We start from the raw sequence: 18,198 nt of genomic DNA on the forward strand, positions 1-18,198 counted from the left end.
AGGTCAGAATGTCCGAGTAGTTCTCTGGGCCCTTCTGCCTACACACATACCCAGACATCTGCAGAGAGAGGTAGAAAACCTCACTTTGGCAGACATTGATGGTGGAGTCTCCGCTTCCCAATGATGGCTATGCCAACAGACCTCCTGGTGGCATCACAATGAGATTTGAACACCTGTCTAACCCTTATGCAGGAAGGGTCTTCAGAAGTCTCCCAGTCACAGCATGTCATACTTTATATAGTATTACACGAAAGAACGCATGCCAGGGTGATCAGGGTTGCCTGTTTGGCTGCATCTGAAAAGATGCCACCAACCAATTCAGCGGGCCATGGCAAGCCCACTTGGGAAGGACGGCGATAACCAGCCTGCTCAGAGCCTGGATCAACAGAGAGGGAGATGCTAAGCGCTGCCATCTGCTGCAAGGACACCAGCGGCGACCATGCAGCACAAAACTTGCACACGTGCAGGGACAGTAATTGTCAGTAGTACTAACCTAAGAGATAGAGCAGTAGAGTGCCCTGGTAACTATGTGTAGGATTATCATAATTGCATTCAAAAAGAATTTACTTATGATGTTGCTACACATAGCGAACGGAACAATTCTTTATCCATTGTCATCTCTCATTGTACTTGTTTGCAGCAGTAAACTGGAAGTAGCAATAAAAGGTTTCACTATATAACCAGCCACAGCAATATCAACACAAACCCTGACACATGAACAACCCCACAGTAGTTTCATTAATGTTTATACTACATGTAGAAAAATCAATGTTTGATAATGTTATATTAAAGTAGACATGAAACAAGAAATGAGATTGGTGCAAACTGAGAGAACTGCCAGATCAAGTTGCTCTTTATATAGAAGATTTCAATGTTGAAAAGGAATATTAATGACCAAGGTTTTGCACTTCAATTTTCTCATTTTTTAAGCTGCAGTGACATGGTACTGAAACAAGCTAAAAAAGCAAGATGCTGATAAGTTAATTTTCATACAGAATTCATAAAAGTTTTTGCTTTTGCTTTGTTCACCACCTTTTAATCAAATGTGGCCTCAAAATTCCACACCATTTTTGATGGAATTTTAGTGTACAACAACTTTTTTTGGCAGCCATTAATACCGGTTTCCTGCCCAAAAATCGATCTCCCCAAATTTTCTTGTGCTTTCTGGCCCTTCCTACGATCTGCCTATCAAGTCCCGAGTGAGCTCATTTACATCTATTATGTCTTCTGCTTTTACATATGCAAATGCACTCAGGGTAAGTTAGAATGAGAATTAAAAAGCGCAGCTGTTGCCAGGATGAGCCTAGAAAAATGGAAGTGAGGAGATTGAGAGTCTGAAAAGTGTGGAGCATTTTAATACCAATTTCTACAGCTGGCAATGACTTTTTGCGGTAGTTTTTGGCATTCTGCCTACACAGACCCGGACTTGCTTCACGCTGCTTCTGGAATTGCGAAACCATTAGGAGAGTTTGAGCCCCACCCACAGTGAGGGCTTCTCAGGATCAGGTATGGCATTCATTATGGGCACATCCTTGTACGCTATAATCATGGAGGAGGAGCAGAACAAGATGGAACAAAGAGTCAGGCACATTTAAGAAGTAAGGACCCCACCGGATATTACTTCTCCCCACAGAATACACAGATAGTAGTGCTGTAGTGCTGAAGACTTGTGCTCCAGAACTAGCAGCGCCTCTAGCCAAACTGTTCCAGTACAGCTACAACACTGGCATCTACCCGACAATGTGGAAAATTGCCCAGCTATGTCCTGTCCACAAAAAGCAGGACAAATCCAATCCGGCCAATGACCGCCCCATCAGTCCACTCTCAATCATCAGCAAAATGCAGTACTTACTCACCAGTAACCTGCTCATCGATGCTCAGTTTGGGTTTCGCCAGGACCACGACTCCAGACCTCATTACAGCCTTGGTCCAAACATGGACAAAAGAGCTGAATTCCAGAGGTGAGGTGAGAGTGATTGCCCTTGACATCAAGGCAGCATTTGATCGAGTGTGGCATCAAGGAGCCCTAGTAAAATTGAAGTCAATGCGAATCAGGGGGAAAATTCTCCAGTGGCTGGAGTCATACCTAGCACAAAGGAAGATGGACATCACTGCAGGAGCTCCTCAGGGCAGTGTCCTAGGCACAATTATCTTCAGCTTCTTCATCAAAGACCTTCCACCATTATAAGGTCAGAAGTGGGGATGTTCGCTGAAGATTGCATAGTGTTCAGTTCCATTCGCAACCCCTCAGGTAATGAAGCAGTCCATGCCCGCATGCAGCTACTCCTGGGCAACATCCAGGCTTGGGCTGATAAGTGGCAAGTAACATTCGTGCCAGACAAGTGCCAGGCCATCACCATCTCTAACAAGAGAGAGTCTAACCACCTCCCCTTGACGTTCAGCTGCATTACCATCGCTGAATCCCTCACCATCAATATACTGGGGGTCACCATTGACCAGAAACCTAACTGGACCAACCACATAAATACTGTGGCTACAAAAGCAGGTCAGAGGTTGGGTATTCTGCGGCGAGTGACTCACCTCCTGACTCCCCAAAGCATTTCCACCATCTACAAGGCACAAGTTAGGAGTGTGATGGAATAATCTCCACTTGCCTGGATGAGTGCAGCTCCAACAACACTCAAGAAGCTCGACACCATACAGGACAAAGCAGCCCGCTTGATTGGCACCCCATCCACCACCTTAAACATTCACTCCCTCCACCGCTGGCACACCGTGGCTGCAGTGTGTACCATCCACAGGATGAACTGCAGCAACTCGCCAAGGCTTCTTTGACAGTACCTCCCAAACCCTCAACCTCTACCACCTAGAAGGATATGAGCAGCAGGCACACGGGAACACCACCACCTGCACGGTCCCCTCCAAGTCACACCTCCTTCATCATTTCATTTCCTTGTCTTTGTTATCATCATCCTCATCAGAATTCAGAAGGAAGTCATAAGTCTCTGTTCCTCCTCCTCATCGTCTGCCTCCTCTTGTGCCTCTCCTTGCTATAGTGGATCTGCAAGAAAGGAGGGTACAATCTAAGAGGGGGTGAGCATTACCCTCTTGGGATTGAGGAAATAGAGAAGGGGGTGAATGCTTGTGGCTGTGTGGTTCTTCACTGGGATGCCACAGTGACAGTATAGGTGTTCAGTCACTAACTTGGTATTGGCACTACGCCCCGAACCTTGCCAACCCCCATGAGAAAAACAGAATGCCTCTCCATGAACTACATGGCCTGCCTTGTAGGGCATGAATTGTTTCAAATTGGTGATGACCCTCTAGTGGCCTGCCTTTTGCAGGCAGGATGCACCATCTCCTTCTGTAGCAAGATAGAGTAAATTAGGCGAACGCTAGCAATTGAGGAGGTTATGCCAAGGGGCATGGGAGAGCTGAAGTAAGAGATGTGGTTGTATCATCCTGGTTAAGTGGAGGAAGGGATTTTTAGGGTTGTGCATACAAATAATTGCTATTAGGAGAGATAGGTAAAGTCTGGAGTTCGTGCCTTCCTTAATCACATTGCCACAGACTCTTCTCTTCTTTTTGTTCTATTTCATCCAGCAGTGTTTGCAGATCAGACTCAGTGAAATTGTGGCATCTGCCTCTGTGTTGTACCCTGCTGCCTTCTTTGCCAGCCTCTGCTAAGATTTTATGGGTTAGACATTCTTGTAAAGTGGCACAAAAACAGCCATGAAACATCCAGGCAAGCTATCTGACAGTCAACTCTTTGAGCCAAGCACTGTTCCTCACTTACCCGCTGCTCCCCAGTCTGCCGCTATGATCTTCAACCAGAACTGACTATTAAAAGGCGGCAATCTAATTTCCATGCACTCCAGTACATTACTCCCATTTTACAGAAGTTTTACGCCAATCACGACTCCCATGGGTTTGCAAATGAACTGACCCACGAAAATCTGCCGTAAATACCTTTCCAGGCCATCGGCAGGGACAACTCATTTTCCATTTGAGTAAAAGTGGTGCAATTCACTGCATGGAATTTTGCGGCTAATGACTTTATTTAAAACATTTATGCATTAACTCAACTTGTACTTTCTTACTCCTCAAAGTGCTGCCAAATTGTAAAAAGTAATAAATCAGAAATCTATTTCAAATAGAGCTGATCTAAACAGAGCTTTATTGCTATTTTAAACAGCAACAGGTTTGATAAAAAAACATTTTAATGCAGTATTTGTACAGAAGTCAAATCATTTAAATGTAATTTTTGTTGCTATTCTGTTGGAAGACAGATGAAAGTAATAATGAGATTGTTGAACATACAGGGTTCAACAATCTCATACTTACTTTCATCTATTTAATGTTTAAACGTTTAAAGATAAATGTAGTTCCAAGTAGTAAAATCCTTTCCTTTCATTACTTTGTTACCTCTTTTTCCATTTAATTACTGTGACAGTTTTTTTTACTCTGGTCAGGGGAGCAGCCTTCTAGTGGAATTATCAATGCACAATTACATAATTTACTTACAGTTTTTAGTAGGGAAATGATAAAAAGTTAAATCCAGACAGCTGAAATAAACAGTTTTCTCTGACTAGAGGAATAGGAAGCACTGAAAATTATTCACTGTAAAAAATGGTGAGAAATGTAATGAAATGAAACAAAGGACTTCCCCATTGGTAATTAATTATTTTACACCCATTTACTACGACTGATTATTTGTAGTTGCGAATTCTCAGTAAATATCCACGACTAGATGATGCATCTTTTTTTTAAAGAAAAGCTCTAATTGCAGTTAGGAATAAAAACTCTCACCCCCACTCAGCTGTGTAGTAAGAGATTCAATAAATCCAGAATAAGTACCAGATTTGCATCTTGTCTCATTTTCTGTGGCCACAGAAAAACTCAGCACATGTGTGGACTGGTAATTTAATATTGTCCAGGGCATGAATTAATTCAGCACAGCAGTAAGTATAAACACAAGGAGATTGCATTCAGTTAGAGTGAAGCTAACCCATATCTTTGAATGTTGATCTTGTACAGGACTGTAGTGTAAGGACACTTTTAGATTTGTTTAATCCCCCTTGTAAAGGTGCAAAGTATTAAATAAGCAGAAACAAGTATCCTTGTAAATACAGCATTGTTATATTTTCTATCTGTTTTTGATGAATCAATGGATAGGGAATAGGTTAGGGCAACTGAGACCTTTGGGCCATCAGCTTCTGTACTTGAAAGAAATGTGTTTATTTTTAAAATGCTAATGTAATCTACCTCAAAGCAATAGCTGTAGTAAATGAACAAAATAAACAAGTCACGAGTTTTCCATGAGGAGCTACTTTTCCCTATTCTCGGCACCTGTGAGCATCTGCTGTCAGGATCACTGAGCAACATCATATATGCAAAATGTATAAAGTCACAGACAAATCAAAGTAGGCAGGGTAAAGAGATCAAGAATTATTCGGTTTAATCTTTTTTTCACACTGTTTGGACTTATGATAAGGTAATTTACAAAAAATAATTCAGTGCCTTTGAAATGTTTGTTCTTGTAGACAGAGCTCTGCCTGGAGGAGGGCCATAGATAACAATTAGACGTGCCTTCTTACACTACCCTCACAGTATTTGGCATTGGTTCTGATGAAAGAAAGCCTACTAAGGTTAATATCCCCACTTTGATCTCTGTTGAGGCGTACCAGAAAGAATTAATTTACATTTCAGATGAAAAAAATGTTGACAGTATGAAAAGGCATCTTGTTTCTGGTATGCGAATGTGCTGCAACAGACTGAGAATGGAGAGGAAGTTGAAGGGATAAGCATCATTGCTGCTTTTATAGTGGAATAAATGAAAGGATGTTAGATTTCAATGTGTGGTATTTTACAGAAGCACATAAACCAAATGCTGCTGGAATTTTTGAGGCCAAATCTTTACATAGAATGAAGTAAAATAGAGGTTTCAAAAAGAGCAGCCACATGTTTAACAAACCATCTGTACAATTAAACATATTGGTCTGAAAATCTGCTGGCTGTAACTTTAGACTTATGGGGTGGTGTCTCTGCCTGTCCCTTAAAAGACCATGCATGTAAGGTGATGGGGCCACGGGGAAGGGGCTCCGAATGTCAGAGCACCCACGACCTTGGCCTTCTTTGAGATCTGGCATATTGTTGTCACTGGTACATCTAGTAAGATCAGGGTACCAACTGACCAAGGGGAGGACGTGTGGCCTGCTTGGGGGTCCAGACTCGGATTGTAGCCTAGCCTCCCAGGGTTTGGCCAGTCAATTTTTTTTGTAAATTTTTTTAAAAAAGAGTACCACCTTTGTAAAGGGGCTGCAAGGGGACCTACATGTTTCTTCCTAGGGTGTGGTGGGGTGGGGGGGGGCGGGGGAGGAGGAGGATGAGCGAAACCTTTGGGGCTAGGACTCTTCAGCCAGACTTTCCAGCTTTGTGTGTGTCAGTAGGGGAACGTGTCACTCGCCTACCAAAGGTGTGTAAACATGGGACTGGACTTAAACCGGGCTGGGACCAGTGTCCTGGCAAATCAAATAACTAGGGCCATAGAGAGGGCTTTAATCTAAAAAAGAGGGGTGGGAGGGAGGGTTCAGGTAAGGGTAAATTTATAAAACTGAAGAGAAAAGTCAAGGCCATACAGCAGTAAAGATTTGGGTAAAGATAAGCAGTGTATGTCAGGAAGGGACAGAGAGTTTAACGGTAATAGTGCATCAGTGAATAAGGTCAAATCAGAGAAAAATTGTAAGAAGTTAAAATTAAAGGCACTTTATCTGAATGCACGAAGCATTCGTAACAAGATAGATGAATTAATGGCACAAATAGAGATAAATGGATTTGATCTAGTAGCCTTTACTGAGACGTGTTACAAGGTGACCAAGGTTGGGAACTAAATATTCCAGAGTACTTGACTTTTCGAAAAGACAGACAAAATGAAAAAGGGAGTGGGGGTAGCCCTGATAATAAAGGATGACATAAAGACAGTAGTGCGAAAGGATCTTGGCTTGGAAGATCAGGAAGTATGGGTAGAGCTAAGAAATAACAAGGAGCAGAAAACCCTGGTGGGAGTAGTTTACAGGCCCCTAACAGTAGTTATACTGTTGGACAGAGTATTAATCAAGAAATAATAGGAGCTTGTAACAAAGATAATGTAATATTTGTGGGTGACTTTAACCTTCATATATATTGGGCAAATCAAATTGGCAAAAGTAGTCTGGAGGACGAGTTCATGGAATGCATTTGAGACAGTTTCCAAGAACAATACGTCGTGGAACCAACCAGGTAACAGGCCATTTTAGATCTTGTCTTGTGTAATGAGATAGGGTTAATTAGTAATCTCATAGTAAGGGATCCTCTGGGGAGGAGTGATCATAATACGATAGAATTTTACATTGAGTTCGTGAGTCACGTTCTTAAGTCCGAAACTAGAGTCTTAAACATAAACAAAGCCAATTACATAGGTATGAGGGGCGAGTTGGCTGCAGTTGAGTGGGAAATTAGATTAAAATATACGATGGTAGATAAACAATGGTGAACATTTAAAGAAATAATTCATAATTCTCAACAAATATACATTCCATTGAGGAATAAAAATTCCATGGAAAAAGTGATCCATTCGTGGCTAACTAAAGAAGTTAAGGATAGTATTAGATTAAAAGAAGAGGCATATAATGTTGCCAAGAAGAGTAGCAGGCCTGAGGATTGGGAGTGTTTTAGAAACCAGCAAAGGATGACCAAAAAATTGATAAAGAGGGAGAAAATAGAATATGCGAGTAAACTAGCAAGAAATATAAAAACAGATTGTTAGAGCTTCTACAAGTATGTAAAAAGGAAGAGAGTAGTGAAAGTAAATGTTGGTCCCTTAGAGGCTGAGACAGGAGAAATTACAATGGGGAATGAGGACATGGCGGAGATGTTAAACAAATATTCTGTATCTGTCTTCACAGTAGAAGACACAAAAAAAATATCGGAAATAATGGGGAATCAAGGGTCTAATGAGAGTGAGGAACTTAAAGTAATTAAGATTAGTAAAGAAAAAGTACTGGAGAAATTAATGGGACAAAAAGCCAACAAATCCCCTGGACCTGAAGGCCTGCAACCTAGGATTCTAAAAGAGATGGTTGCAGAGATAGTGGATGCATTGGTTATGACCTTCCAAAATTCCCTAGATTCTAGAACGGTCCCAGTGGATTGGGAGGTAGCAAATGTAATACCACTATTCAAGAAAGGAGGGAGAGAGAAAACAGGGAGCTACAGGCCAGTTAGCCTGACATCAGTCGATGGGAAAAAGCTGGAATCTACCTTGGTCCAAACATGGACAAAAAAGCTGAATTCCAGAGGTGAGGTGAGAGTGACTGCCCTTGACATCAAGGCAGCATTTGACCAAGTGTGGCACCAAGGAGCCTTAGTAAAATTGAAGTCAATGGGAATCAGGGGGAAAACTCTCCAGTGGCTGAAGTCATACCAAGCACAAAGGAAGATGGTAGTGGTTGCAGGAGGCCAATCATCTCAGCCCCAGGACATTGCTGCAGGAGTTCCTCAGGGCAGTGTCCTAGGCCCAACTATCTTCAGTTGCTTCATCAATGACCTTCCCTCCATCATAAGGTCAAAAATGGGGATGTTCGCTGATGATTGCACAGTGTTCAGTTCCATTCGCAACCCCTCAGATAGTGAAGCAGTCCATGTCCGCATGCAGCAAGACCTGGACAACATCCAGGCTTGGGCTGAAAACTGGCAAGTAACATTCACGCCAGACAAGTGCCAGGCAATGACCATCTCCAACAAGAGAGAGTCTAACCATCTCCCCTTGACATTCAACGGCATTACCATCGCTGAATCTCCCACCATCAACATCCTGGGGGTCACCATTGACCAGAAACTTAACTGGACCAGCCATATAAATACTGTGGCTACAAGAGCAGGTCAAAGGCTGGGTATTCTGCGGCAAGTGACTCACCTCCTGACTCACAAAAGCCTTTCCACCATCTACAAGGCACAAGTCAGGAGTGTGATGGAATACTCTCCACTTGCCTGGATGAGTGCAGCTCCAACAACACTCAAGAAGCTCGACACCATCCAGGACAAAGCAGCCCGCTTGATTGACACCCCATCCACCCCCTAAACATTCACTCCCTTCACCACCGGCGCACTGTGGCTGCAGTGTGTACCATCCACAGGATGCACTGCAGCAACGCGCCAAGGCTTCTTCGACAGCACCTCCCAAACCCACGACCTCTACAACCTAGAAGGACAAGGGCAGCAGGCACATGGGAACAACACCACCTACACGTTCCCCTCCAAGTCACACACCATCCCGACTTGGAAATATATCGCCGTTCCTTCATTGTCGCTGGGTCAAAATACTGGAACTCCCTACCTAACAGCATTGTGGGAGAACCTTCACCACACAGACTGCAGCGGTTCAAGGCGGCGGCTCACCACCACCTTCTCAAGAGCAATTAGGGATGGGCAATAAATGCTGGCCTCGCCCACATCCCATGAACGAATAAAAAAAAATCATTTTCAGGTTGGCAGGCTGTAACTAGTGGGGTGCTGCAAGGATTGGTGCTTGGGCCTCAGCTATTTACAATCTATATTAATGACTTAGATGAAGGGACCAAGTGTAATGTATCTAAGTTTGCTAACGATACAAAGCTAGGTGGGAAAGTAAGCTGTGAGGAGGACACAAAGGCCTCAATTTTCTAATGTCCGTGCGGGTGCGTTGGGGGCAGGGCGGGGCTACGAAAATCGCGAAAATGAGGAGCGGGAAAAGAACTCGGCTCCAACACGCCAACTTCCGAGTTTCACACAGACGCTTCTGTGTGCGCGCGCTGTTCCCGAGCCTGCAAGTCCCACCGATATTTAAACCTGTCATTAGGGAACTTAGACTTGTTAAAGTAGTTAATTTTTTTGTGATTTAGGCAGGGGAAGGATTTTAATTCTGCCTCAGTGTGTATTCTGCGCTGTCTGAAACACTCCATGTTGAAGTAGTCGTGTTTCAGTCAGCAGCCATTTGGACATTTAAATGGCTGTTTGACAGATGGGGATAAAAGGTGAGTTATTGCAGCAGGGCACTCAGTTCCCTCAGGCAAACTTTTGGCTGGGAGATCTTTGTGTTTAGACTGAGAATTCTTGGTTTCCACTCAGAATTGTTCTGTTTACACATATTTACCAACTTTTCGGACCCCCTCAAACTGACACCATCAGGATGGGGGGGGGGGCGGGGGGCGCGCAACGATAGAGGGAGTAGGAGGCACTACCCTCATCAGTGGGTCTGCAGACCGAGGCTGAGCCTCCTGGACCTCTATGAGGAGCAGTGCATACGGAGGCTGAGAGTGAGTCGCCAGGTGGTCGCAGACATCTGCAGCCTCCTTCATGCCGAGCTGCTCCCGGCTGGGCCTCGCCGCATCTCATTACCCGTCGCTGTTAAAGTCCCCACTGCCCTCAACTTCTTCGCCGCCTCCTGATAATTCCAGGGTGTCACCGGGGACATCGCCGGGGTCTTTCAGTCATCTGAACACAAGTGCATAAGGCAGGTCACCGACGGCTTGTTTCGCAGGGCATCCCACTACGTCAACTTCCCCATGGACGACCTCAGCCAGACGGAGAGGGCATTGGGTTTCCACTCTGTGGCTGGCTTCCCAGGGGTACAGGGTGCAATCGATTGCACACGTATAACAATCCGAGTACCTCCACACGAGCCAGGACTATTCATCAACAGAAAGGAATAGCACTCCATCAATGCGCAGCTCGATTCCGACTACAGAAAATTATTTCTTCAGTGTGCACCAAATTCCCTGGCAGCTGCTGCGATTCCTTCATTCTGAGGGAATCCAACATCCGTCCCTCTTCCATGCAACGAACACCTTTAAGGGCTGGCTCCTTTGGGACAAGGATACCTCCTGCACAGGTGGCTCATGACACCTCTGAGGAACCCCATTAGTGAGCAACAGCGTTGATCCAATGACAGCCACATCGCCACCAGGTCTATAATTGAACATGCGCTCGGGCTGCTCAAGATGTAATTTCAGTGCCTCGACTGTTCTGGGGGAACGCTTCAATACACACCATTGAAAGTGGGTCACATTATAGTCGTGTGTTGTCTCCTGCACAACATGGTGCAACAGAGAGGGGTACCGGTTGAGTTCCCCTCATCCACCATCCACATCTGCCATCCACATTGAGGAGGGAGGAGGAGGTCAAACACATGGACAGAGCAACAGCTCACCTGGCTGCTCATGAGGCCAGGGCGTCACTCATACATGAACGGTTCTTGTAAGATCAGAAAGCGAAAAGAGTCCAGTCCTGCTGGTGAGACCAGCGCCAACACCAGGCACCACCCCCCCCACTCCACCCTGCACAAAACAGTCCTGCAACTACACATACACCCACTGTAAAGTGACCCACTGGGTGGCATCAAGTGTCGCCGTTCATGGTGAAGCACAAGAAAGGGCCCTATTACAAAAGCCAGTCAAGAATGGGCAAGACGTGGCCGTAGTGGTGAGAATGATAACAATTAATGTGACTTTAACAAAAAACAAATATAAATGAAAAACATGATAGTCTGTCAGACACCCTTGTGCATATCCTTCATGATCGCAAAACTTTAGCCTTTCTTTTCCTACAACTTCTACATGGTGCAACCCCTGTGGCTGCAGCAGAGGTAGTGGCAGGTTGCTCATGTTCATGGCCGACTGTTGAGATACTTTCGGCCTACTAAGGTTTGGAGCCCGTAAGGGCCCCTCCAAAGCCTGCTCCACCTGCACCTGTGCAGGGGCAGACTCGGCCACCTGGAGAGGAGGCAGCATTGCACGGGGGGGGGGGGGGGGCGGGCAACGGATGAGACATGGGAGCGCTTTGAGTGGCGTCACGACTTCCATGTCCCCTTTCGCCATCATCCCTCTTCTGGGCCAGGCCCACATCACTCCTACCACCCTGCTGGACAACAGCGTGGTGGACATGTGTGATGCGTTGGAAGACCACTTCTAAAGTTTAAGGCGGCAGAATGTTGTTTACCCTGAGTCTGCACGGCCATTGTCAGGACCTGAATGGACTCGTTTGTGAGCTGTGCTTCAATCTCAACGAGGCTAGCCTTCTCTCCATCGCAGACATTCCCGCACTTACCTATGACACTATCTCAGACATTTCCACAGTTAGGTGCAACACTATCTCAGACAGTTGCTCACACCCCTGTGACACTATCTGAGAGATGGCCTCCCGTACCTGTGCTACCATTCCACTAATGCAGGAGTTGGACTCCTCCATCCTCCGCGCTATTGTGGAGTGTGCGCATGGCACCTGTTCCAGTAGCTTGCAAATGTGCTGCTATCCCTCGATCATTCTCCTTTTAAAGGATGGCCCCCAGGGTTCAGCACCTGCGACCAGCTGAGCAGAGCCTGGAGAGGAGTGCGCCTCCCGACACGTACTCTCCACAACTGCCCCTGCCACCAGTGTCTGCTTGTGCTCACTTGTGTGTGGTGACTCACCAGGTGCCAACCCAACTAATTGATTATTAGGACCTACTGTGGTGTGAGTATCTGCACTGGTGGATGGCTCGCTAAGATGTGTGGATGCGCTCTCAGAGGCCTGGAGCTCCTGAGGAATCGCCCTCTGTCCCCACAGCCGGCGTTGAAGGGCCTGTAATCGAACAGAAGGCAATATTAAGCATCATCACAGATGTGTCATGTTGTGATGAGCATACTGAGGTGTTCAACATGCAAATCAGTGTTAACATCAATTCATGTTGTGTGATATTAATGTTAAAGTTGGGTCACCAGACGTTTGTGGGATACCAGTCTCAGCGTCCCCGACGGACAGGCACTTGAGGATGCGGCTGATCTCCAGGGCCTCCTCCTCTCATCTGTGAGGACCACTATTTGTGGAGACCCCCTCCAGTCCTCGCCCTTTCCCGTGCATTTTGAGCTCTCTTCTCCTCGAAGGGGAGAGAGTACAGACGTGTGAGTGAGTGATGGTGAAGTGGCCATCCAGTGAATGCATTGGTTTGGGTGAGGCTGACCGTGAAAGAGATGCATCAGAGGGTGAGTATGGTTCAGAGATATCACATTGGATGAGGATTGGGGTGAGTCGTAGTGATGGGGTCACAAATTGGGAGGTGAGGAAGTGGAAGTAAATTGAGGATGAGCCTTAAGTGGGTGTGAGGAGTGATGTGATGGAGTAGTCTTGGCAGTGCAGAATGATGGCGGGGCGAGGGGGGGGGTGGCGGTGGGGGTGATGTTCAACACGAAATGTAGGAGAATCAGTAAGTGTACTCACTTTTGGTGATCTAATTAGGTAATTGAAATGCTTCCTGCACTGGACCCAACTGCGGGAGATGTGGCTGCTGCTGTTAACTGCCTCTGCCACCTCGAGCTAGGCCTTCTTGTTGGCAGAGGGAGGGCGCTTCCTCCTGTCCTCCAGGTAAAACATTTCCCTCTTCCTCCTCACCGTGCCCAGTAGCACCTGGAGTGAGGCATCATTAAACCTTGGAGCAGCCTCGCCCCTGTGCTGCTCCATATTCTGTGTTGTTGGTCTTTGCTCCACCAAAAGCCATTGGAGCAATGGCCCTTTAAATCCAGACGCTCCAGCTGACAGCCTGTCATGCGGGTGCACAGTCCGCCCACTGTGCAGCTTTCCGATGGCAAACTTGGAAGCCACGTTAAGGACCATCAATTACCTTGCGATCGTGTGCGAGAAGGTAAGTTTTTTTAATTCGGGTTTGCCACGCGCACATTGACTCTCCCACTGCCATCCTGCCACCATTTTAAAATTGAGCCCAATGAGTCTACAAAGGGATATAGACAGGTTAAGTGAGTGGGCAAGAAGGTGGCAGATGGAGTATAATGTGGGGAAATGTGAGGTTATTCGCTTTGATAGGAAGAAAAGAAAAACAGAATATTTTTTAAATAGTGAGAAACTATTAAATGTTCATATTCAGAGGGATTTGGGTGTCTTTGTACATGAAACACAGAAAGTTAACCTGCAGGTGCAGCAAGCAATTTGGAAGGAAAATGGTATGTTGGCCTTTATTGCAAGGGGGTTGGAGTACAAGAGCAAGGAAGTCTTGCTGCAATTGTACAGAGCTTTGGTGAGACCACACCTGGAGTACAATTTTGGTCTCCTTATCTAAGGATGGATATACTTGCCTTAGAGGCAGTGCAATGAAGGTTCACTAGATTGATACCTGGGGTAAACATAAAAACATAGAAAATAGGAGCAAGGGTAGGCCATTCGGCCCTTCAGGCCTGCTCCGCCATTCAAAATGATCATGGCTGATCGTCTAACTCAGTACCCTGTTCCCGCTTTTTCCCCATATCCCTTGATCCGTTTAGCATTAAGAAATATATCTGTCTCCTTCTTGAATACATCTAATGACTTGGCCTCCACTGCCTTCTGTGGTAGAGAATTCCACAGGTTCATCACCATCTGAGTGAAGAAATTTCTCCTCATCTCGGTTCTAAATGGCATACCCCGTATCCTGAGACTGTGACCCCTGGTTCTGGACTCCCCAGCCATCGGGAACATCCTCTCTGCATCTAGTCTGTCTAGTCCTGTTAGAGATTTATATGTTTTGATGAGATCACCTCTCATTCTTGTAAACTCTAGTGAATATAGGCCTAGTCGACCCAATCTCTCCTCATATGTCAGTCCTGCCATCCCAGGAATCAGTCTGGTAAACCTTCGTTGCACTCCCTCCATGGCAAGGATATTCTTCCTCAGATAAGGAGACCAAAACTGCACACAATACTCCAGATGTGGTCTCACCAAGGCCCTGCAAAACTGCAGAAAGACATCCCTGCTCCTGTACTCAAATCCTCTTGCAATGAAGGCCAACATACCATTTGCCTTCCTAACTGCTTGCTACACCTGAATGCTTGCTTTCAGCAACCCAGGTCTCGTTGCACCTCCCCTTTTCCCAATCTATCACCATTCAGATAATAATCTGCCTTTCTGTTTTTACAACCAAAGTAGATAACCTCACATTTATCCAAGTTTTACTGCATCTGCCATGTTCTTGCCCACTCACCCAACTTGTCCAGATCACATTGGAGCCTCTTTGCATCCTCCTCACAGCTCACATTCCACCCCAGCTTTGTGTTGTCTGCAAACTTGGAAATGTTACATTTAGTTCCCTCATTCAAATCATTGATATATATTGTGAATAGCTGGGGCCCAAGCACAGATCCCTGCGGTACCCCACTAGTCACTGCCTGTCACCCAGAAAAAGACCCGTTTATTCCTACTCTCTCTTTCCTGTCTGTCAACCAATTCTCAATCCCATGTGCTTTAATTTTGCACACTAACCTCTTGTGTGGGACCTTATCAAAAGCCTTCTGAAAATCCAAGTACACCACATCCACTGGTTCCCCCCTCTCTATTCTACTAGTTACAGCCTCAAAAAACTCCAGTAGATTTGTTAAGCATAATTTCCCTCTCATAAACCCATGCTGACTTTGTCCAATCCCGTTAATGCCCTCCAAGTGTTCTGTTATCACATCTTTTATAATAGACTATCATTTTTCCCACTACTGATTTTAGGCTAACTGGTCTGTAATTCCCTGTTTTTTCTCTCCCTCCTTTTTTAAATAGTGGGATTACATTTGCCACCCTCCAATCTGTAGGAACTGTTCCAGAGTCTATAGAATTTTGGAAGATGATCACCAATGCATCCACTATTTCCAGGGCCACTTCCTTTAGTACTCTGGGATGTAGATTAATAGGCCCTGGGGATTTGTCAGCCTTTAGCCCCATTAATTTCCCTAGCACCTTTTTTTACTAATACTGGTTTCCTTCAGTTCCTCCCTCTCACTAGACCCTTAGTTCCCTAACATTTCTGGGAGGTTATTTGTGTCCTCCTTTATGAAGGCAGAACCAAAATATGTGTTTAATTGTTCTGCCATTTCTTTGTTCCCCATTATAACTTCCCCCATTTCTGACTGTAAGGGACCTACATTTGTCTTCACTAATCTTTTTCTCTTGACATATTTATAGAAGCTTTTACAGTCAATTTTTATAAAAGGGTTGTCCTATGAAAAGAGATTGAGTAGAATGGGCCTATACTCTCTGGAGTTTAGAAGAATGGGAGGTGATCTCATTGAAACATATAAGATTCTGAGAGGGCCTGATAGGGTAGATGCTGAGAGGCTGTTTCCCCTGGCTGGAGAGTCTAGAGCTAGGGGGCATAGTCTCAGGATAAGGGATGGGCCATTTAGGACTGAGATGAGGAGAAATTTCTTCGGTCAGAGAGTTGTGAATCTTTGGAATTCTCTACCCCAAAGGTCTGTCGATGCTCAGTTGTTGTGTATATTCAAGATTGAGATCAATAGATTTTTAGACCCTAAGGGAATCAAGGGATATGGAGATCAGGTGGGAAATGGAGTTGAGGTAGAAGATCAACCATGATCTTATTGAATGGCAGAGCAGGCTCGAGGGGCCGTATGGCCTACTCCTGCTTCTTATGTTCCTATGGGACCTTCCCCTCGTCCTGCAAACTTTTACAGGCTCAACAGCAGTGATCTGGGCCAAGCACATTAATGTACTTACACCAGGATTCATGGGTTTTCAGGGCGATCATGTCTAGCATGTAACTACAACATTGCACCTCTGATAGACGGCACATCTTGGCTGTGTCACACCTGTAGTGTAAAAAATTGTAAACAGCTCAAATGACCACTATGCCTTAAATTACGTTTGCTGAATCACTCAAATATCAGTTCTGTTCACTAGGCAGGTAGCAAAATCTATTAATCAGCATCGAATATTTAGCACAAAACAGAATTTTCAAATTATTCAATTTTTATCAATACTACCATTGATGAACAAACAAGTGACCAATTAAATCACTGAAAAAATTTGCTCCAATTTCTTTCAGTGGTCTTATTTCTTTTTGAACCACTAAATATTTAGCATATATTTTCCAATCTGTTAGCATATATTTATCCACTTTAGTTGAATTTTTTGAGGCGGTTTCTAGCTTAGTAGAGGTAGGTAATCCCGTTGACACTGTATACCTCGATTTTTAAAATGCTTTTGATAAGATGCCAGAAAAAAGGCTACTTAACAAGATAAAGTCCTGTGAGATTTTGGGTTGGATAAGGAATTGGTTGCATACTCATAGACAGAAGGTTATTATTAATGGCAGTGGAGTCCTGCATGGATCAGTGTTAGGGCCGTTGCTCTTTACCATCTTTATCAATGATGTGGATGAAGGTGTCAGGGGAACTGTCTGAAAGTTTGCTAATGATACAAAGATATGCGCAGGTGTTAGGACCGCAGATGAGAAAATTAGATTACAAGCAGATCTGGATGCGATGGGGGAAATGGGACCTCAACTGGCAACATCAATTAATATAAATGTAATGTCATGCACGTCGGCAGGCTGAAGCCAAGCATGTGTACATCATGCAGGGATTGCGAACTAAGGCTGTTGAGCAGGAGAAGCACCTAGGTGACATAATACATGAATCTCCGAAGGTTCATAACCAGTGCCACAATTGTTAATGCAATAGCAGGTAGAGCATTAGGATATATTGTCAGAGTGATCAGGTACAAAACAAAAAATACTTGCAGGTATTGTTTAGAGAGACCTTGTTTGGGCCTCATTTGGAATAGTGTCCCATTTCATTCCCCTAATGATAGGCTATGGAGGCCCTGGAAAAGGTTCAGAGGAGGGCCTGTAGATTGATATCTTGTTTAAAGGTTCTTAGTTACCACAACAGGTTTATAGAGCTGGTTCTACTTACTCTAGAAAAGTGTAGACTTCTTGGAAATTTGATTGTGATCTTTAAAATCATAAAAGGATTAGCTTGGGTCCATATGGATAGGCTATTTGAGTTAGATAGGTTAGGAGTCTCCCGTGCATCTCTAATGACTCCCGACCCAAGGAAATGGTTCAGGGTTGGGAGGAATTCGGAGGAACTTCACCCAAAGAGGAGAATTCTAGCCTATATGTTCTAAATTACAACATTTATGCCTAGGATCCACTAATCTATCATTTGCTGGTACAAATGAGAGAGGACTTAGAACAGCAGCTGTGGAGAGTTGATGCTGGGATCTTAAAGGTGAATTGTTTTGTTTCACAGAGGATGATATCTTTACTTTGCATTGCTCTTTTTTCAAAATATTTTTGCTTTTTATTTTGGAGGTTCTTAGCTCTATTTGGAGCTTTCCCTGAAGACCACTTTTTGTTTGGGAAATTTCACCAGAAATAAAGAGGAAGGCTTCAAAATGGTTTTCCCAATGAGA

At 44.7% G+C, this 18,198-nt stretch overlaps 1 protein-coding gene across 13 annotated transcripts in view; it reads right to left on the reverse strand.

Moving 5' to 3' along the window:
* Nucleotides 1-18,198, reverse strand: part of myo3b (myosin IIIB) — a 494,517-nt gene that overhangs the window by 88,932 nt on the left and 387,387 nt on the right. The window contains exon 31 of one of the 13 annotated variants that reach the window (XM_067987500.1): nt 2,922-3,022. The exons of the other annotated variants lie outside the window; for them this stretch is intronic. Coding sequence (XP_067843601.1) covers nt 3,012-3,022 — 11 coding nt within the window. The 3' untranslated portion in view covers nt 2,922-3,011. Of the gene's footprint in view, nt 1-2,921; nt 3,023-18,198 lie in introns of those variants that run through there. 13 annotated transcript variants of the gene reach the window in all.

Source organism: Heptranchias perlo, chromosome 7, assembly GCF_035084215.1.
Source record: "Heptranchias perlo isolate sHepPer1 chromosome 7, sHepPer1.hap1, whole genome shotgun sequence".
In the NCBI taxonomy this organism is placed as follows: domain Eukaryota; kingdom Metazoa; phylum Chordata; class Chondrichthyes; order Hexanchiformes; family Hexanchidae; genus Heptranchias; species Heptranchias perlo.